At 34.3% G+C, this 22490-nt stretch overlaps 4 protein-coding genes across 4 annotated transcripts in view; all 4 read left to right on the top strand.

Annotated features, from left to right (window-relative positions):
• Nucleotides 1-8182, top strand: part of LOC106720998 — a 40682-nt gene extending 32500 nt beyond the window's left edge. The window contains exons 3-5 of the mRNA XM_014515812.2: nt 5523-5641; nt 7582-7675; nt 7901-8182. Coding sequence (XP_014371298.2) covers nt 5523-5641; nt 7582-7675; nt 7901-8062 — 375 coding nt within the window. The 3' untranslated portion in view covers nt 8063-8182. The remainder of the gene's footprint in view (nt 1-5522; nt 5642-7581; nt 7676-7900) is intronic.
• Nucleotides 8183-12904: 4722 nt separating this feature from the next.
• On the top strand, nt 12905-13756 carry LOC106720975 (uncharacterized oxidoreductase TM_0325). The gene has a single exon (XM_014515784.2). It carries the CDS (start codon nt 12949-12951, stop codon nt 13723-13725), a length of 777 nt encoding a protein of 258 aa, XP_014371270.2. The 5' UTR covers nt 12905-12948; the 3' UTR covers nt 13726-13756.
• A 4793-nt stretch (nt 13757-18549) lies between these two features.
• Nucleotides 18550-20312, top strand: LOC106720927. Its single transcript, XM_014515732.2, has 3 exons — nt 18550-18988; nt 19529-19712; nt 20021-20312. The coding sequence occupies exons 1-3, from the start codon at nt 18895-18897 to the stop codon at nt 20310-20312; spliced, it is 570 nt and encodes a 189-aa protein (XP_014371218.2). The 5' UTR covers nt 18550-18894.
• A 734-nt stretch (nt 20313-21046) lies between these two features.
• LOC106721000 lies at nt 21047-22414 on the top strand. Its single transcript, XM_014515814.2, has 5 exons — nt 21047-21109; nt 21190-21520; nt 21650-21712; nt 21804-21965; nt 22351-22414. Exons 1-5 carry the CDS (start codon nt 21076-21078, stop codon nt 22388-22390), a joined length of 630 nt encoding a protein of 209 aa, XP_014371300.2. The 5' UTR covers nt 21047-21075; the 3' UTR covers nt 22391-22414.
• The last annotated feature ends 76 nt before the right edge of the window (nt 22415-22490 follow it).

Raw genomic sequence — 22490 nt, 5'->3', positions numbered from 1 at the left:
CCATTAGAACGTACAATAGAGTCATCCTGCGGATAGTCTTACGTACAGTCGTATATCAAAAGAATTTCTTATTTTCTGACCTATTGTTCCCGACGACTTCGCTTCAGAAATTTGATCGAGCGTATATCAAAAAGGAAAATCTTTATTTATAAACCACTAGCGTTCACGGTAGCGTCGTGCGAATGAATTTTACAAAATTAATAAAATACTTAAGCGTTATGATTAATTTAATCATCTGTCCTTTTTCAAAACATGAAACATTTATAAACTAGTATAGCAAGTCTCTAAGGACTTGTTAACCGTTGACCGTAACTTCAAGAAATATGTGTGCGACATTTTTTACAAGCAATTTTATAATTATTCTGTTAGCTATCTTCAGAAACATTAAATTAACATGCTTTCAAAGCAATTTACTGTTTGATACGGCATTTTATTGTGATAAAATATTAAGTTCATAGAAATTTGTACTATTGCCTTTAGTAGGGACGCACGCAGCCAATTATCTGATAAGTCGCGAGGCCCTTCCCCGACGTCTGTTGAAATTGTCAACAACGTTACCATGGCAACGCCGCTATAAGTAATTCTCAAACAGCAAACAAAATTATAGACCATCAAAGTTATCTGACCCGCGTGGACATCAGTCAAACTAAATATTGATCGTTCACTAGTACCTCCTTGTCAATCTCAAAAAACCGTCACAAGATCCTCGTCGTACTGTGCTGTCTTCATTTTTGTTAATCTTCTATACCTATGTAGGTTTAACATATTTTCTGACAGAACTAACCGCGATAGCAGCGTCTTTCTTACCAGGCCATTTAAGCTTTCCTCAGTGTAGCAGCAAATTGTACCGTATTCATCAGATATTCTAAATTATTATTAAAAATTTATGGAAAAAAATCTCACTTTCACATCGGAGACCGAGCTTTGTAATTAAGGGATTACTTTTGTTTATTATTTAGGTGATGACAGCGATGGAATCCATCGTTAGCGCGCTTCCCATGTCAAATCGACTATGAATTACGAGGCTATTTTTGGCTAACAGAATGACTTGCGCTAACGTACTGCCCTGGCCTAGTTAGTCACGGTTTCTTTTTCTAAAACACAATCGATAGCAAATAACAGGAAATTTAACAAAGCAAGACTAATAATAGTAATAATGCTCACGCAAGTTTTTTACTGAAAGGGTCATCGTCATCATTATCATCTGAGGCGCTACAGCCGCGGGTTGGCCTAAGCCTGGTCAAAGGATCAATTTTTGTAATTAATTCATATATTTGTGTAAAGTTTTGTTGAGGTAACGACATAATTAGACCCAAGACCAATTTCCATATGAAACAATATTTAGATTTGAAAACAAAAAGAACACTATCGAAATAATGAGAGATTATACTTTTAGTTTACCTGTTGTCAAGTTTTTATGCTGTGTCAATTTTGTTAGGTCTCTTTCAACAGTACATACATACGTATTATTCTCCTTACTTAAATTATCTTTTAAAAATTGTCCATTCATCATATTCCATTCCCAGAGGACGGCAATAACCTTTGTATTTTTCGAAATATCAGTGCGAGTCCTGATCGAGCATTGCCCAGGGCGAGCCGGCAGCGGCGACGGCGGCTAAACTGCCAATTTGTAGGTTGATGACGCGACAAAGGGTCGCATCGCTCGCGTCCGACACCGACATAACTCAATTCCCTGCCCATTGCAATTCCGCCACAAAGACCCGGTGTCGTTCCATAGGGCATTTCCTCTATGACAATCCAAAGTTATCCTGGAATATATCATACAGGGATAAAGGGACCACCAATTCTGGCGAGATTATTAAAAGAAGACCCTTTCTTCGGATAAATTTAGATGAAATTATGGCGGTTTCATATTATTTATTTTACTTTACTCGTCTCTTAAAAATGTGTAAATTAACATCATGAACAAAAAAGGGGGGTTTTATGCAATTAAATCTTATAAATATTATAAATGCGAATGTTTGGATGGATAGATGGATGTTTGTTTGAAGGTATCTCGAGAACGGCTCAACGAATCTTGACGAAATTATGTTTTTTTAATTCCGTGCGGAAGGAGTCGCGGACGACAGCTAGTATGGATATAAATGTAATCTTGCATTTAATAATAGGAATTTGAACCATCCGACGAAGAGGTTCATCTCCGTTATAAGATATAACTGCTAACATCAGTTAATTTGTTAACTATTAATCAAGAGTATCGTTTTATGTAGTTCCACATTTACTGAAGCAACCTATAACCAAGGTAAACATGTACAGATCGGGAAGTAGGAGGCTAATGAAAGGTAATGAAATGATCCGGCAGCCCGCTAGCCTGCGAGCCGCCTCACATCCAGGGTTAATTAAATTGTGACACCGGATCCTCGGCGGCGTCCGCTGCCTGCGCAGAAAGTGTCAGTCAGGCGAAGCAATTATTTTGCATGGATGATACATGTAAAGGGTGGCCGGTATATATTTCGATCGCAGGAATATATTTTTAACTTTTAAATTTAAGAGCTTATTTTATAGGTACTACGTATAAAAACATTTGATTAAACATTTAAAAAAATAAAATTTGCCTCATAATGCTATCCTTTTTAGTATCGACTGTACAACTATATAAGAAATATTATCACGTGTCGGTCGAGTCGCTATCATAAATCAATTTTACAAGACAGAGGGCCGAGCAAACACACTTCAACAAGCAAACAATATCATGAAGTATGAAAGAAAGTGACGTAACCAACTGTATACTTTGTCGGCCGTCCCTTTTATCGACTCGAAGAAGATTAAAGTGTAGTTTTACTACTTTTATGCATCGTTTCGTAATGTGAATTTCTTTCACTGAGATGAGAAAAAGATGGCAAATTGATATATTATAGAAAACTTCTATTAAAAACAGTATGAAAATATACAAATTGACTTTTAATATATATAAAGTCCGGTACTAAAATAGTCAATACAGTTAGGATCTTTATGAATACTAAAATATTAGCAAATCAAGTTGTTCCATTTAATCTTATTAATAAATCTCTAAAACGGCAATCCTCGCGTTATTCATAGTGCAGACTAAACCCAATTAAAGCGAAGAGCACCGACTCGCACTCGCAGGTACGGACGTGGTATTACAGCGCTCGGACTAAAAGTGATATGTTAATACCGCGCTTGAGAATGGACTCCGATGATATTTCAGATTGTTTTATTGGTAAAATTATAATGGTATATTGGTATAATTTTTATGTAATAACACAAAAGTTCTATCTCTTCGACATAAATAACATTAACGTCTATAAAACTTTTTAGCTAGTGCTTCCCAATGTCATTGTTAAATATGTTGTACAGGTGCCATGCACAACTTCAGAGACAGCCTCAATTCGTCTAAAAGGTATAATGGTCATAATTAGTCATCGATACCGAAAATTCATAAATGTTCTAGTGTTGATTTAAAAGTCAATCTACTACAACAATAAATAAATGGATTGATCTTTAAAAATAAATTTCTATAAAAAGCAAATAAAATAAACGTGTAAGAAATAGAAGTTCCATTTTATCTATTGAGTCCTGCAAGTCCAGACAGTAGGCGGCGGCAGTCAAGTGGCTTCAAGGAGCAGGACGTGACTATAGATTCAGTTCCACAGCCTCGTAATCCGAATCGAAGCTCAAATGCAAAATAAAAATCCCATTTCACTTCAATTTAACAACAAAACGTGAAAATCGTATTTTTATGATCTAAACGAGTAAAAAAGGTTGTAAAATAATTACTTGGAATGCGAGTGACGTAACTAAAAACATTTTTGTGTTTGTTTTTTATAGATATTGTTATATGGATTTGAGGTATTGAAATCCCTATGAAAAGCAATATATCGCTTCAGTTAATTTGAAAAGCAAAGCAATTATAGGTAGATGAAAAAGCTTGACGAGTGCGCGTAGTAATTGGACGAGCCCCGATCATCGACAGCGGGAGTGATAGATCGATCCGTGTGAAAAGGTGCCGTGACGCGCCGCCGGACCACAAGCACCGATGAATATTAAACGCACCGATACTCAAGTGATTTCGTCTGGAACCAATGAATATAAATCATCGAGCCATAATATAAATAAATCTAATATATAAAATTCTCGTGTCACAGTTTTCGTTGCCATACTCCTCCGAAACGGCTTGACCGATTCTCATGAAATTTTGTGAGCATATTCAGTAGGTCTGAGAATCGGCCAACATCTATTTTTCATAACCCCCCCCCCCCCCATTTTTTTATTGCGCGCGGACGGAGTCGCGGGCGACAGCTAGTAATTATATATATAGGGAAACAACAATATTTATAATTTGGTGATATTTTTTTTATAATTTTCAATAAATTGCATCTTACATTTCCCCTTTTTATCCATTGATACCTTCCCCATTGCGAATTCCTACATATTATAGAGTTAACTTAAATTTGTAGTCTTATAAGAAGTATTATATTAGATATTGTTTTTTTTTTTTGTTTTGTTTTGAAGACATACAAACAGTCATAGTGACACAATTGCTGAAAATTTTCTATTTAATTTACATTAAATTTAAATTAATTTTCATTGAAATTTTATTACAAACATTTCATTACATTTAAGATATTAAAGTGTTTTTTTAAATGAAAAGGTATTGCAACGAGAGCATAGAAAAAAGTTTGTACTCCATTAAGCATTTGAAATTCACAACATTGAAACGCTTTTAAACCCATTAAACAATAGTTAGATTCGTCAAGGGGCGCAGGAGAGCGCAGGAGAGCACAGGACGAGTGCGCATTGTCCCCGGGAGCGGGTCGTGTCCGGAACTCTATCATTAGTGTGCTCACCCAACGTGAAAGCGATTTCACCCTCGACGACTGCGCCTTTGAAACTGGCGCAATATTGTCGAAAGCGGGAAAACTTCTTTACGAAAAAAAATATTGCCCGAACTCGCGACGAAGAAAATGAGGACAGAACGCCGGAAACCAATCGAGCGTTCGAATCCCCGCAGCCAATATGCTTCCGCGTTTACGTTACGCTGACGTAGCCCCGGGAAGTACTCCGAGCTTTAAACGTAAACACGAAGGCGGACGATTTACAGACTCCCACCGCCCGCAGCCGCCCGCGGTTGTAAACTCGAACGCTCAACAACTTCGTTACGACTCCGCTCCGTTTTGTTTTTGGCCTGTTATATTAGTTTTAGCCAAAAAGCTATTTTTCATACCGCCGCCGCTGTCGAAAGGCTTGCAAAGTTTTCTAATTTAGCAAAATTGTTTTTTGGTCTGAGAAATCTCGAATTTGAGTTGAAACTCACATTACAATTATTTGTTAAGTATCATCGATCTAATAAATACACTTTTTGCGCACTCTAAAATTTGCACATAATGTAAATACATAAATAGCTATGAAAATTCACATTTACAAGTGTATTAAACTTACATAAGAAAATAGCGTCTACTATAGTAATTATTATGTCTCTAGAAAAGGTTTTTACCAATAGCTTTCTTGTTCAAAACATCAACATGTGTACACATTTTCAGGTGCTGATGTTTCCAGAAGAGGGGTGGGCGCGCAGTGCTTCTTCCTCTTACTGGACGCTACAGCCCTGCTGGTGGCGCCGCTCGCGCTGCAAGGTCATCGAAGTCGCCGGCACCAAGAGGTAATACACTACTTAAAATATGCTTTAGTAAAAACAACTTCGGATAATAAAACCAAGTAATGTTATTGTTCATAATCATAATCTGTTTTTCTCCATCTACTTATGAATGTAAGTTTTTTTGTGGTACAAGGTAGTATAGTAGTATAAGTTGCCAAACGAGCCAAAATAGCGAAGCTGCCCATTCTCATTTGCGAATGCGTTTGCCAAACTGTAATCGACAGTGGAGTGGACGCACAAAAAGAGGATATTACCCTTTCCTATTTGTTCCCTCCTCTGCCAAATCTCCCTCCTATTTTCCTTATAAGAAAATTGTCATGCACATTCCTCAGACGAAACTTGGAATTGCTCACTTCCACCTGTCTTCTGAGTGTTCGTGTCTTTCACCGGTCGAGCCGACACATTCGTCCAACTGATGTTATATTTGCGAGCTCTACCACTTTTAGTTGTAACATTTTTATGATTTTAAAGTGTATTAAAAAATATTTGGAAAAAACTTTTGTAAACATGACATACAAGTTAATCGCATAAATTTCTATTTTATAATGAATAGCAGCATTCATTAAAGTAATTATTTCTACATTTATGGGACAAGGCATAAAATACGTTAACACCAGGAAATAACAAGCTGAAAATGTTCATGAGTTTCTTCAAAGGAAGCAGTTTATCATCTGCGAAGAAACATTAGGCGCGTTGTTGTAATTAACCAACGCCCGGCTCAGGTGAGCGTATCGCCGTTTGACAAACGGCCGGAGGTCGCAGAGGGCGCTACTAGCACGCGATCCTAGCGCCACCGAGGCGTGGTGCAGCACCTCGTAAATAAATATGGAGGAATAAAATTAACACTTGACAACAAACTACTACTTATTATTTGTTACTTTACTTCTACTTTGTTCATTGAATGAATAAAGGAAACGTTAACTACTGTTTATGGTCAACTAAAAAGTAGGATAAAAAGTAATTTGGGCCATGATGTTTTTAACATGAATGTATTTCGGCTGAAACGTTCAGGCTCTTACAGATGATAAACACCAATAACAAGGTGGATAGTACACCCGGAGTGGTCATAAACGTTTTTAATTTGTTCGTGGGAACTGTTCGAGGGCTTGAGAGCGATGTTTGCGGCTATTAGAGAGCAAGCCGCCATTACATAGGCCGTTAGGGTGCTCGCTACGTGCAGCATCACGCCTAGAGACGTGCCACGAATGTCAATAGCCCACTACGCCGATATGTATTACGTCATTATCAACTTTTAGTTAATGATGGAATGATACGTCGCAAACGTTTTAGGAAGATCAAAGTTTCCCCTTAGACATTTTTTGGATTAAAATTAACACTCGAAAACTGTTACTTAATAGTTTCTTCTACATTATTTTTTGAAATAATAAAGAAATAACGTCCGTAAAATAACCCAATATAACTAAAGATTTTACTCTACCTCTAAGATTTTATTATTTTTACAGAGCAAGGAATAAAATTACGAACGAACTTTAGTCCTAATAAACGAAATGTGCATCCCATCTCTTGTAGTCTTCAATATAAATAACGAACCGAGAGCTTCTGCCTTATTATTATACAAAAAGGTAAACAACACTATCAGTTCTTCAGTATTCAACAAATAACGTGTCAGATAATATCGTATGTGTCCGTCGCAACAGTTAATCAAACTCGCCGCAAGCCGCGCTGGCAGCGCGCAGGCCTGAAGATCCCCGTCCGGGACCACTCTGATATATTATAGCTTAACTAACTCGTAATAAACAGCTCGCTCTTACAACTAATTTACATTCTCAATAAATTAAAGTTTAAACACGTATGATTTAACATATATGTTTTATCAAATATTTCGTTACGTAGATAGCAGAAACATCGTCAGCTTCGCAAAACTAGTTTCTTAAGTAATTACTATATGTTTACATTCTTTATCTTTCTTCTAACTTGTTTAGGCACAGCACTCAGGCACGGATGGTCATCAGCGGTGCTAATGCGGTGTACATCGTTGGCACCTTCAAGCATCTTGCCACTGATTCTGACTTTAAGGTAATGAGAGTTTAATATTCAAAAACTATAGGTGCTTTAAATTAACTTATCAAAGTTAGACAAGTTTCGGTTTTAAAATTAGTACTATAAGTAAACAAAAGAAGACTGAGGGATCTATTTTACTAACTCTACTACTACTCTCCATTCAATTTCTTATTAAATCACCTACGAATCTTTAACGTGGAAGACAGTTAGCATTTTTGTTTAATTTCGTATGTATTCCAGTTATACCTGACGACGAATGTGACACAAGCTGATTTCAACATGGGATACACGATGACAGGCACGCTGGAGCGCGGCTGCCGAGCCACTAACACCTTCCAAGTGACGCACTTCGCAGTCCTCCGCCGCTGTGACCATGAGTCACATCATCTTAAGACATCATAAAACCACAACTTTGTATAGCGCCACAATATTATCTGGCTCGGTGGTCAAAAGAGAAACTAAAATAAACTGCACAGTTCATAAGCGTCCTCCGTCAATGTCAAAAAAGTGCCATAAGATCCTTGTCATACTCAACTGTCTTGTCATATTGTCTTGTAATTTTCTATGCCTAAGTAAATATATTTTTCATACATTTTTATAGCAGAAATAATCGCGATATCAGCTCTACTTTCACCGGACCATTTAAGTTAACAGTTATTATATTTTTTAATTTTTATTTTGAAAATTCAGGAAATTATCTATTTTATTATTTTCGATTTGCAATTAAAAAAGTTATCTTTCAGACGGTTGACCTTACGATGGACTTATTAACATAATATGTATTTGTATATTAAATTACTTATTCCAATTATAATAACTAAATTAATTAATGATTAAATAAAAAATTATTTCAAAATTGTGCTAGTCATTTAGGCTATAAGATATTGCAAAGCGATAATGTGATCTTAAAAAAAATTGATTAGTATTCGTAGCTGTAGATGTAGTTGTGTATTTGTCTAGTAGTTTCCTTGTATTCTAACCCTGGGTAGTTTAAAAACATTGCTTACAATAGGCACTAAGCGAGCAGAATAACAAACACCGTTGTGACGTCATAGCTGTCAAGTCCCATTTTAGACAAGTTGATAGATACTCGTACATCCATGTTTATTTCTTATTATGCGTATATTCTTGTTATGCGTAGTTTTTTATAATAATCCCAACCATCTTATTGTTTTGTAAATGTAATATTAGGAGATAACTTTGTAATTCCTTGTACTACTCTGTGTTAATTCGATACGATAGGGTAAATTAAATGTTATAATAAGGGATAAAGAGTCAAACGTACCTGCTTGATGGAAGTATTAATAGACTGGTGTTATTCCAGTATGTATTGTAAAGTAACGCTAGGTTTCTGTCTTGTCAAACTTATATTTAACTAACACGCCTAACTGTAGGTATCGACTACATTAACACTTGTGTTGACAGTTATTGTCATCCCTCAAATTCTCTTTGAAAAGGCAAAGGCAACAAAAGTGTCAAGGCCCTTCGTAGTTCGTACACGCGGGCTTGTGCACTACAATGCCATACAGGTTTGTACATAGGCAAGCATGGTGATATTTTGTTCTTTCGTCGCCAAAGTCGTTCGCAACCTGTCTGTCAAGAAACTCGCGAAAAATTCGAGGACACGATATGGATGGATGGTGGAACAAATCAAATGTAGTCGCTAAGCCTGTACTGGCTAAATAGACGACTTGTGTGAAGATTTGACGATGTGTGTACTGACCGCGTGCAACGCCACACTCGCGACGTAATGAATACAATATTGGTTTCCAAGATTCACGTTACCTTGTGAACGAAGGGGCTTCGTGTAAAATACAAGGAAAACAGACGTTCTAGGTTGCTAGGCTACGTTAATCAACTTTCAACTGTAATATAATCGTAAACGAAATTGATTGACCTTTCAGAAACCGGGCGTAAATAAACTATTATGCTAGTAAGGGATGTTTTTGTATTAATTTTATTATGGCTGTGAGCGTGATTAAATTCTACGCTTCGATGGACAAAATTAATATAATAATTTATCGAACACCCATTGATCTTTAGTCGCGAACATAACTTATTTGAGTGTATGATCGTGGAAATACATTTTGAACTTCATTTATTTATTTGCATACGTCCATTTTTTTACCTACGTCATTTATCTATTATAGTCAAGTAAGATGTTACATTGTTTATTACGAGTATAAGAATATTTACTTGTTTTTTTTTTTCGTTTATATCGTATTTCGTTTATACGTTTTATTCAATGTAGATGAAATTATTTTGATTATGTTTCGTACTATGCAACACTGTATTTTACCACATCTACTAAATATTAACGAGAATTAAATGTTAAATTAAAAATAAATCGATTAAAACTTACGATAAGCATATTTTAGTACTACTTTGTAATACATGTCTAAATATTATCTAAAACTAAAACACAAACGTCCAGTATCGCACTCCCTCCAGCATTTATAGATATTTTTTGTATATATCTAAGAGTACACTAAGCTCCTTTTTGTACATACCTTCAGATAACTTATCCAGGCCCAGAGAGTAAAGCCACAAAGTCACCACTTGTTAACTTCGTAAACATCAGCATTAGCATGATTTAAGAAGATTTTGTCTCGAAAAGATTTCAAATTCATAATCGTGTCGAACCTGTCTCAAAATTAAAAGGGAATATACTATTCGTTGTACTTTTTTATACGCAAATGCTAGTGTATTTGCGGAAACTACTATAACTAAAATTTTCTCATATACACCCTAATAATACCTACCCTTCTAGTATTATCATTTTTGTATTTTAATTTATATGAAACCGGTAATCTGAAGGTATATTAAATCTAGGTTTAGATAATTACTAGAAGCTTTGTATTGACCGCACGCTTGTAGGTTCGAAGTGCACCTTTTAAGGATTTTCTTTTCTTTCTATTATTACTAATTTAGTAATTTATTTATCTAAAACTTAAGAACTTCATTTTAAGTATTAAATTTACACGTAATGTTAGTTTTAATTACCGTAAAGGATTGTTATAAGCATTGGTTGTGATTTAGTAGAATTTTATTTTAGCGTAGTGTTTTTACAGCTTATTTTAAGCTTCTAGTAGAATTTTCACCTTCTTCACTAATCCGTGTTAGTACGTAATTACTAAAATCGAAGATTCAATGTCAATCTATAAGTAATTATAACAGAAAAATGATTTGATTTCACAAAAATCCAGCGATTAAGGTAGAAATCATTGCAAATTTATACAATATCGTAATATGTTACATCTTTTATATAAGTGTGCACATGTTTAAGATCTGAATAAGACATAATTAAACATTAAAATAAACGTAATTTTATATAATTTTTCACAACGAAATGTCAATTACTGGCAATTATTGTATTTCTAGTATCTTTATTGATTTTTACTGTGTTTTGTTTGATTGAACTCATTATTATTCTGTTTTTCTTTTTGTATTCACAACTGACTTCTACAAATGTCTGCCTTTAATATGGACTTCTATAAATTCATTTTGTAATTAATAAGTATTATGTGATAAGAAAGTATTTTTACTATGTACTTTGGTCTCTTATTCTTTTACATTGTATAAGTTAGGCGATGGAAAATATTAATTAACTTATCCTAAAATCTCTTTAAGTTTAGTATAATGTGTATATTAACGTAATGCAAGTGCCAAAGACAAATTATAGGGAGCTTTTACTGTAAGTCTTAATTATTTTGTAATATTATGTAAGCGAACTTTTGTATATAGCTGCTTCAATACTTTTGTCGGTCGCGCAACGACACAATATAGAAAAACTGTACTGAATCAACTATTGTTTTATTACCCTATATAGCTTACAACACCCTTATCTGGTCTCTTATATATAAAAAATATACTACGCTACTACTTCGGAAATCACCCTTAATTCTGTAAATATTTGATTTTTATGAATGCCTAAAAAGTTAAATACATTTGATGAAAACTTTTATTTCTTTAACTAAACCTAAAATGTTGAGGGTTCTAAAAGTTATGCAAACATAAACTGAAAATCAGGTATTTACCACTTACTGCAATGTACGTAGGAACCGCAGATATGATAAATCTGACGTTATCTATTCTTTCATATTTTATTCACTTTAAAGTAAAGCATTACTTCAAAGAAAATAAATAAATAAAGGGAATGTAAAATAAAATATCCAAAACTAAAACAGTTACTTTAAATTAAAATCTTTAGCGAACAACCGAAGGAGCCCTCCCGTTCCATTGATGAAAACCTATTATTTCATTACTCTTGATAAGCAATTAGTCCTCATTGAATCGTTCTACAATAGATGTCAATCAGTAAGACACAGACGACATAACCAACATCTGAAACAGTTCAAAGATTATCTAAACGTAATTGTTATGTAATAATCACAGTGGTTTTCTCATTTTTAAAACATTAAAAGCTGTACATTAGTAAAGTATCTATAAGTGTACAAAAAAGAAAACATTAATAAGATAAATTACACTCATTTTAAGATATGACAAACAGATCAAATAACCGTAGACGAATACAGATAGATACAACAAAAACACTGTAATTGTTACCTTGTTAACAAAAATATACCGAATCTTAGTTTTTGTAGGTAAATACTTTTTATCATACCAAGCGCGATTTTAACACGTGACGTCAGAAGGTCAACATAGTGCGAGGTGAGGATGTCACGGTTATTTATTTCTAACAATAAAATACGTAGAGCGTATTAAGTAAAACGAAACCAAATACATACGTGTAAATACGTTATACACAACATATGCACAGCCGTGGTTTGGTTTCTGCGTCGCTTGCGTCACATCTATGGGATTACATTTGTGACGGGTATTTATAAAATATCACAGACTATGATAACGACAGACTGTCACAAAACAAATCGCAGAAGTTATTTTATTAATTAATGTAATATTATATTAATGTACTTATATGTTGAAATGCAAATGTGGTCTTACTTCCTAACAATAAACGCATGCAAACAATAATTTAAAATTATCTAGAATCCATTAAATTTGAAAGCCAAAATCAAATTTTGAAAGCTTTGTAAAGTTGGTCTAGTCTTATCTAAAGCTTACGCCCAAAAACAAACACACATACAATCTATTTTAAATATTATGTTGTTTCTAAATTTTAACATATCACGTAAAAAAAGACAGTTTCGTAAGAAAAATATAATTTACCTGCCTCTATTTAATCCTACTCTGTGCAAACCACATAGCCGTATATAACATATTTAGTGTCTCTCGGTCACTTAGTCGGAAACCAACATTCGGTTAGAATGGACTTTATTAACAAGGTTGTCTTAATAACGGGCGCAAGCTCAGGCATCGGCGCGGCCTGCGCTGTACTCTTCGCTAGGGCTTCCGCAAAACTGGCCATCGTCGGACGAAACATAGATAATCTTAAAAAAGTCGCCGAAAACTGCGAAACGGAAAGTGGACACGCACCGTTATTGATATCAGCCGATATAACTATTGAAGATAATGTAGAGAAAATAGTTAAAGAAACAATAGATTGTCACGGAAAAATTGATGTGCTTGTTAACAATGTTGGCATTTCTGTAATTGCCGGCATAAGAGACGGTGTGCAGCCTCTGGACAAAATCATGGAGACCAATATTCGCGGTGCTTATATGCTTACGCATCGAGTTATTCCATATCTTGAAGCTACCAAAGGCAACATTGTAAACGTATCAAGTGTCCTTTCAACCAAAGCTATGTCCACTATGACTCCGTATTGTATGTCCAAAGCCGCTATGGACATGTTCACTAAATGTCTCGCTATGGAGCTGGCGGACAAGGGAGTGAGAGTGAACTCTGTTAACCCAGGCCCGGTGAGAACAAACTTCTTCACGAGAGCCGGCCTAAACAGTGAGCATAATGATGCCCTCATGACGAACTTCGCCGCCATGCTTCCCCTTAAAATGGTATGCGAAAGTGAAGATGTAGCGGAAATGATAATATATCTCGCTAGTGACAAAGCCAGGTGTGTTACTGGAAGTTGCATGTTGATTGATTGTGGAACAAAAATCGGCAAAGTCGAGACAATAATATAAAATCAAAATGGGTATATAATAAAATGCTTGAAACACATCATTAGTATTTTCTTTACCAAATTACTTTTTAAGTTATACTTACTCAGGTGGCGCTGCGACCCAAAGTGGGTTTGGGCTCTACCTTTGAAGTTGACACTTCATAAATTAAACAATGCGTATATTCGTAAGTAAATAAGATTTCAAGTTTACTGTGAGTGCGTTCTCGCACAATGCGTACGCTTCAGTTACGGCTTTGTAATAAAGTCGACAATATTCAAAGCCCTGATAAGTTTGTTTAACAAACATCTAATTTGACGATGACGTCTTGCAGAACAAAAGCGAGAAATGTAAATTAATGTTAAACTTTTCGAGGAACAAAAGCTACGGGACTAGCGTTGGGTTAAATAGGGATATTACATCTTTATTCTTTCATTTCAAAGATACTCTCAGTTCCGTGTTCTTTTGACGGAGAATTTCCTGAGAAACCATTATTTTATAAATATTACAATTCCAGTTATCTTGTTCTCGTAATCCTTACGTACCTTGGGTACCAGGGACCCAGCAATTCAAACGTTATCTTTTATTAAATGAAACAGACTTTGAAACGAAACAAAAAATAACGATCTGCTAGAAAATTGATTTAAAAGATGTGACATCAAATCTTTACAAAATGCATCAATAGTAATAACGATTACAAGGGGAATAAAAAACAAACCAAATAATAAAAACTTTGTAAGCACAAATTATTGTGCGTCAACTTTCGTATAATTTGCAAGCTAAAAGGGGTGTTTCCAAAATGTACGAATTCAGCGATTCGGAGAGCCTCGTTAAGCGTTACGAGCGATTGTTATCCGCGATTAATATAATTCTCTAATTTATACACGACGAACGTAACCGAGCCCCGTTCTATTGTTATTGGACCAAACCGCGACTTTCAATTAGGAAACACCACTCAACCCGATATTACTTCGTCTCTCCGCACACGGCGCGGCGTCCCGGCTCAGTCGTCGCATCCAATTATCTTATTTTGCGTTCTAATTATTTGCATGTGACTTTAAATTCCACCTTTTGTGTACCCACTTTTTATTTTTTTAATATTTACGTCTTCATTTATATTAATACGTAAGTTGGTTTATTTGGTAAAGATGATTTTAATGCCTATGTTTTCATAAATTGATCACGAGAATTATAAAAACTGAAGATGTATACACATCTGTAAAAACAATCCGATTTTTTTTCTGAATTTGTACATTATAAATAGGCCCGGATATCATGGCAATCGATGGGATAGGCCTACGTTCAGCAGTGGACGACCCTCGGTTGATGATGTTGTTGTTGATGATGATGATGATGATGAAGAAAATAGCATTGCAAACTAAGATAACCAAAATAAATAATAAGTTATACTTATATGAAAAACAGTCCAAAAAAACAGTTCCAACATTCAAACTTTGATGCAGGATTTAAGACAAGTATTTTTTAACGACAAAAATATACGAATTTTATTTAAATACAAAAGCAATAACAATATGATGATAGTTAACTGTTGACCTTATGACACTTTAACATCAACATAAACAATGAAAATAACTAAAATTACAAACTCGTGATAATGCTAATTACGCATGCATAATTAAAGACGAGGTCTCAGTCGTATCTTGTAAAAAGCTGTAAATGTAAAAAAAATATACGAGAAACATGAATAAACCAACGAAATTGACTGAACAAAATCATAGTGCTAATATTAAAGTGATTTAATTAGATATAGTTAGTAAAACAAAGTAATTTTGAGATGTAGAACGTGAGTTAGCAAGTAGATATGGTGAGCGCAGGTACTCACAGTTAGAGGAAAAGCAATGAATTGCAAGCTACGTGTTCGAGATAGCAGCTACTAACAATGAACTTAAAGTATACTATAATATATAATATACTCTCACGTATTTACAATACACAGCAGAGATAGTTTCAGATACGCTTTAATAAAGATACAGTTCTTCCTACAATTAAAGTAAACATTGCGATTTTATTTATTTCTTACAATTTTTTTTTTGTTACAACTAGCATTAACTTTTAAAATCCCTTGATATAATACTTCGTAGTGTAGTAAGAAAACAATTAGAATCTTTCCAACACAAATAATTATTATATATGCGAGTGCGAATGATCAATGATAGACCATAAAATGATTGTCCTCTAAGATTACTTATAAAATGTTCTTAATATTATATTTTGGTTCTGATAATTTTTGGGCTTTTCGGATGCAACTACTGTCAAATATTTTTATTGAATGATAATCATCAACTTGCCCTTATCCCTATGGAGGGTCGGCACAGTATGCAATACTCCTCCATTCATCTCTATCAGCCGTCATATCTGAATTTACCCCCTTCTTACGCATATCCTCTTTCACACAATCCATCCATACTTTCTTTGGTCTTCCTCTACCTTTATAGCCATCCACATTCAATCTCATTATTAAATGTTTTTATTGAATGATTGATCAAAAGGTTTGGATCTAGGTACTTTCTTTTTACTCATACGTAACTAATCTCCATTCAGAAATCTTACTCCCCTAAAGTCGTCTCAATGCTTTAATGTTTTACTCTAACGATTTTAAGTACTTATGTAGAACCTCACATGAAAATGAATTTACATTTTACTAATATTATAATTGCGAATGTATGGATAAATGGATGTTTGTTAGAAGGTATCTACAAAACGGTTAAACGGATTTCAATGAAACTTGGCACAGATGTAGAAAATATTCTGAAAGAAAGCATAACCTACATACTATATTTTTTTTTACACCGTGCGGATGGAGTCACTGGCAACAGCTTGTCCTGCATAAACATACATTATTTATAGATGTTTCATATTATTTACTTCGCTATAAACTGAAATGGTACAGTACACTAGTTCGTGTACCAGTTTTATTTACAAAAGGTAATCTTAAAGACTCATAATCTTCTCCACGTTCTACCGGAATATATTGGACTTTGTATACCCCTGAGACTGAAGTGCTTTCTTTAACCGAATATTCAAAGCCTTGATGTAAAAGTCAACCGATAATGAACTTTAATAAACATGTAGATAGTGTTATAAATACGATGGCAGGTTCCGAAATTAGGTTGAAGAAAAGGTCTGGACATTGGAAGGCTACTATATAAGGGGTAACAGATTGCTTCACTTGTAATTTGTGCTGCACGTGTTTGGAATAAAACATCATTTGTCCAAAACGATCGTTTAATTGTATGCAAATTAGCATTGGATAATAGTAATAATAAAATGATTATTTTCTTTATGACGATTTACCGCAAAAAAGTAAAATTAAATCCATGTTACGCTGACGACAGTCTACTCTGAAACTCTTGACTTAGATTGTTGGTAATAGCTAGTCGCTGACCAGGTCCACAATCCATCCGCGACGTATTGGGTATCAAATATTAACGGAACACATCCTACCAGTTGTGACGTCATCTTGTAGCAGACGAAATACATGCAGTAATAAAAAAAACAATTGAACGATCATTAATCACTCAACGGTTGTACGAAAAACTTTGTCTGCTATCAATTCAATTTGATTTTCTCGTGCGAGATAGACTCAAAAATAAGAAATCTCGAATATCACATCCAATTGAACGCACGACAGCATTTCCGATACGCAACGACATAAACAATAAAAAAAAGGAAAAAATCATGCAATCATATTTTATCGGGAAAGCAATTTTTCGCAGGCGGAACCCGGTCCCGTGGCAAAGCTACTCGTACATAAAACGCCGTGTTAACAATAACAAGGCCCGGAGCACTCCCACTGAGACATCGCACTTGTTACAACTTGCAATCATGATTTTTATTTGCCAAATCTTACATAGAGATGTTCCAACTATATCGACTTCGATATTATGACGCATTTTAAAAAATAATACCCAAATTATTATAGTCACTAACGCCCTTTATTCAGAAGGGTAATCGGATTAGTTTCGAGTATGTATATTTTGATCTTTGGTAACATTGTTGTTTTTTTATAATAACTAAAGATAGTGTACAAACATCTTTCCAATACTTTAAATAATACCTCTCTAAATATAAACTATAAGTAAAACCGACGTTTAAATAAGCAAAATTTTCAAACATGACATTTGAATGAAAAGATAAGTACGTCTTTTAATAAAATAAAACTATTCTAAATAAAATTTATGAAATACATCCCTATACACTTGTATAGGGATGTATTTCATAAATTTTATATACTTATATTATGTAGTAAAGACTAGTACTATGTACTTACATTATGTAGTAAAGACTTACATAACTACGAACAGTCGTGATTTACTACTCGGACCTCTAGGTCTTATGTTCTGTGACCCTACTAAAGTGATTGCATTCAATGAATTTTATTACTATTGTTGTAAACCATTGCTAAAATGGTACTAAAACTTTATGATTAATTTTAATTATTTTCAGGTATTACAATACGCGTCATTAAATATTTTATTTAACATGTCAGCAATTTCTCATTCACTAATTATTACTGGCGTGATTCATTCATTAAATGAACAATATCAGGGTATCGATCATTTTAGTCAATGTTGTTATGACCCAAAACAAAAAAAAATTACATCGATTCATAGTCATGGAAAATCATAAAAACAAAATTCAAATTCTTCTTTTTTTCAATACAAATATGTATTGTACGTTAAATTATACGCGGTACGCATCCTAGTTGTATCAAATAAATGCTTCAGTAATTTTACGACTAAAATGTGTTGTACACTTTGTAAGTAAGTTTTTCATGAGATGACATTAAATTATATACACACAAATTCCATTATCTTTTGCTGTATTATTAACAAACTATAAATTTTCGATCAACTTGTTCGCAGCTAAATAATCTATGCTCCACTTATAGACTGAATCTAGGGTGTAAAGGAACGTGAGAGCAGGCGATTGTGTGTCTGTGCTAGTGCAGGTGCAAACGCAAGCAATAATTCAATCAGGCGAGGCTTAGCGGAGCGCCCCGTGTTTACCAAACATACCCTTATCACCAACATTAACGACCTTATCCTTTTAAGACGCTCTAACTATTTTAATTAGATTGAATGTCATTTTAAACTCTATGCCTATAGCAATAAAGACCTCGCCAATTCAATTTACCGATTAATTTATAGTGTTTGCGATTACTTTGTTTAAATGTGTCATCCGATGAAGTCGTTTACGATTTACTTTGTTCTCATTTACTGGATTCAACGCGGGAGATGTCGAGACGAAGAAAAAATCAGCAAAGGTATTTGAATATTTAATTATATTATAAGTCTATTAATTCCCTTTGTTAACTTTATTCTTTAAACTGAAAGTAATAGATTTATAGTACTGATCATGAAATAAGAAAGATATATTACTTGGATACTATCGGTATTTTAGTAAGTGTAAGCTATTTTACAGCTCCCTCGGGAACTGTAATGGAACCGTTAAAACGACGTCCAAAAGAACTAAGAAATTCGAAAAGTCCACAAAGATTTACACGGTATTGGTATTGAGCTTGGGTTTACAATAGGTTAAAGAATTACCTTTTCATTTTGAGTTAGTTTTAAATGTACTAAATTATTTTACTTGTAACAACACTATTACTTCGTCTTGCAAATTAATACAAAAATTAGCTTTTTAATGATTATTATTATAATTATACGAGTAAGTAACTTTACCAACCTTTTGCAGGAGACAAAAAAAATCAAATAAGTTAGCTTAGATGCAGAGTTAGTAAGAAGTTTTTACTGGTAAGTTACAGCAAGTAAGGTTTTATAACAATTGTGTTGTTATTTTTCAGGTTGCTATTGGCCGAACGAAGTATACGAACCTTGTTTTGGAGGGTGCGCGGAGGTGTCATGCGACAACCCCCGCAACCACATGCGCCCCTGCTACCCCTACTGCGAGCCGGGCTGCGTGTGCGGCGACCCTTACGTCAGGGATGACCGCACTCACCAGTGTGTGCTACCTCAAGACTGCTCTCCGTATGTATTGCCATGATCATCCTACTACATATATTCACTAAAATAAAATTGACACGAATCTATCTAAGAAAACATGTTTTCTAAGTAAATAAAACTTAATTCCGATACCAAAAATCATTGCTACCTTTTATATGTATTTTCTACAATGTAATATGAATTTTAGGTTTATTTTCATATCAGATCAAACATCGGATCTTTTAAATCATTCATTTAATCAAACAGCTGAACTTTATCATATCTCCAGCAATGAGAAAATGAAAAGAGACGGAAAAAGATGGTTATACTAATACGTATTAAATCTATTACAGAACTCAAATGGGAATACCGGTACCAAGTAAGAGGGTAGCGAAGCCACCAGTACCGAAGTACGTGCCTCCAGCTAAAACACCGAGGAGTCATGGAAAGCGTGAGGAAATTCAGGACATGGAAGAAGGAGGACCTACCAACAACCACATGGAAGATTTCAAGCGAGGGAACGAAGTGTCCCGTATGGGCAATTATTTCAACATCGTCATTGCACCTCCACCAATAAAAGCTCTGCAGCCGAGGAAATTACTTCACAAAGACAACTTCAGATCGCCGATTAAACAAATAAATTGATATCATTTATTTTTGTGTAAATTTTTATCATTAATAAACTATTTAATTGTAATTAATAGTTAGTCACCGTTTTTTTATTTTATTTTTTTACAAATAAAAGCTTTCAAGATTCCTAATTTAAAAACGAAACATAGAGACAATGTATGGGTGAGATGATATGATAATGACTGCATTTATAACTTATCAAAAACCATAAAGACTTATTACAGTTAAAATTGTATTAAAAAAAACCAAGCAAAACACTAGATTACTTTTAAGTCAACGTATATTTATTTGATGCTTGTGAAAATATACATTTTATAGATGGTAAGAAAAAACAGTTTTTTCAATTTCTCATTGTGGTTTTTATTTTACTAATCAATTATCGTTTCTCTAAGATCCTTGAAAAAAATCATGACCGACATAATAGTTTACTTGTTAATAAGGGATTTTTTGTGCTATTTCGGTTGCACATAACTTTAAATGCTTTATGGTTTAACACTAGATAGAGCTGGTTGATGTCGATGGTTACTTTTTTAAACGTCGCCGTCTATAGAAAATAGGCTATCAAAAATAAACTTGATGATAATAAAAAAAGACCACCAACAGTCGGCACTTTTTTACTCCATCAGATCGTATACATATCCGTCATGTTATGGTTTACTTTTTATCAACAATCATCAAATTGTTGCGATTAGCGGCTTCGAATTGAACGTAAAATGAAACGCACGAGTTTATCTCGATGCTATTTTACGAACAATATGGAGAGTAACTGAGCATCAAAATGCGTACAATCTTATTTTTGGGCTTCTTACTTTGTAAGGATAAGAAACAATACAAAATATGTCAAACAATGATTTAGTTTGAAGCTAATATTTTTCTATAATTCAAATTGCAGATGATGTGATCGCTTTTGGTTCGAGATTGAATAATTACGATTATGAAGACGGTGAGAACAAACGGCACACAATCGGAGAAGAGAGGAGGAATTGGAGGAAGAAGTCTCAATTGAAACCTATAGACTCAGATCACAAGGACTGGGATGACAGACGTAGGATGGAGTCGGATAGCATGAGATATTCCGACGACGATAAAGGTTACGCTAGCATGGACCGACAACGCGACATGGACCCGCCCTCGAGCATGTTCCGAGGACAGAGGCGATACGATGAACTGGACAAGATGATATCAGGAGTTACCAATGATTTAGCTCGACCATCATCTTTTCTGTAATGAACTTTTACATACCTTTTTATAGTTTACCAAAAGTCATAGTTTAATACTTTTCCTCTTGATATGGTATTGAGATATAAAAATTGAATATTTTTCAATGTTTAAATGTCTGTTTTTTTTTGTAGAGAAAAAGAACCAGAAAAGAAACCAATATCAATGTCGATGAATTGCGACCGAGCTCACGAGAGGTACTTTATAATTTTAATTAATTTCAAACAGTTTACAATTATATGAGAAGAAAAGACTGTAATTGTTGTTGGTAATGAACATATTTGTTAGATACGAGCCATGTTTCGCGGGATGTGCGTCAGTGACATGCGACAACCCGCACGACCGGCTGCGTCCCTGCTACCCCTTCTGTGAGCCTGGCTGCGTGTGTGTGCATCCCTACGTGCGCGATGACCGCACACATAAATGTGTTCTGCCAGAAGATTGTACCAAGTAAGTAGCCTATCATTTTATTTGGCACATCGGAAATAAGAATACTCTTCTACCAGATGTGCCAAATCAAGTGCGTAACCAGCATTTGTTGGGAACAAGTTTCTTTTCAACTTTTCTATTTTTTTCTCTTAAGCACCGAGTACCATAGCATGTCAAGGTTATAAATGTCTTATCTTTTTACGGGTAGTAACGTTAGCCATGTAGCAGTAAGTTATAAAAAAAGATGAAATTTATTTTTATCTACGTATTGAAATTGTTGAATTTCTCGTACTTTTTTTTTATTTGAATTTACTTCATCGAGGTTGGCCGAAAATATGATTCATTAATGCCCGTAAGTTGTATAATTTGTTTATTTATGTATTTATATTTATTTTTCATATTGCAGGGGTCTTAAAGGAATTCCAGATTTGGGAGATGACAACTAGAATGTATAAGATCGACCTCTACATTTAAAAAACGCCGTATATAACTTCCTTGTCAAATAAATAAATAATAAAAATAAATAAAATGTAAAGTAATATATTA

The sequence above is a fragment of the Papilio machaon genome, chromosome 15 (genome assembly GCF_912999745.1).
Source record: "Papilio machaon chromosome 15, ilPapMach1.1, whole genome shotgun sequence".
Classification (NCBI taxonomy): Eukaryota; Metazoa; Arthropoda; class Insecta; order Lepidoptera; family Papilionidae; genus Papilio; species Papilio machaon.
This window is presented reverse-complemented; position numbering and strand designations above follow the sequence as displayed.

What these genes read in the sequence shown, in the direction of transcription:
- LOC106720975 (XM_014515784.2), top strand. Translation starts at nt 12,949, where the DNA reads ATGGACTTTATTAACAAGGTTGTCTTAATAACGGGCGCAAGCTCAGGC.
- LOC106720927 (XM_014515732.2), top strand. Translation starts at nt 18,895, where the DNA reads ATGTGTCATCCGATGAAGTCGTTTACGATTTACTTTGTTCTCATTTAC. An exon ending in CGAAGAAAAAATCAGCAAAG is followed by an intron (nt 18,989 to 19,528) that starts GTATTTGAATAT and finishes GTTATTTTTCAG; the next exon opens with GTTGCTATTGGCCGAACGAA. An exon ending in CTACCTCAAGACTGCTCTCC is followed by an intron (nt 19,713 to 20,020) that starts GTATGTATTGCC and finishes AATCTATTACAG; the next exon opens with AACTCAAATGGGAATACCGG.
- LOC106721000 (XM_014515814.2), top strand. Translation starts at nt 21,076, where the DNA reads ATGCGTACAATCTTATTTTTGGGCTTCTTACTTT. An exon ending in TGCGACCGAGCTCACGAGAG is followed by an intron (nt 21,713 to 21,803) that starts GTACTTTATAAT and finishes CATATTTGTTAG; the next exon opens with ATACGAGCCATGTTTCGCGG. An exon ending in CTGCCAGAAGATTGTACCAA is followed by an intron (nt 21,966 to 22,350) that starts GTAAGTAGCCTA and finishes TTCATATTGCAG; the next exon opens with GGGTCTTAAAGGAATTCCAG.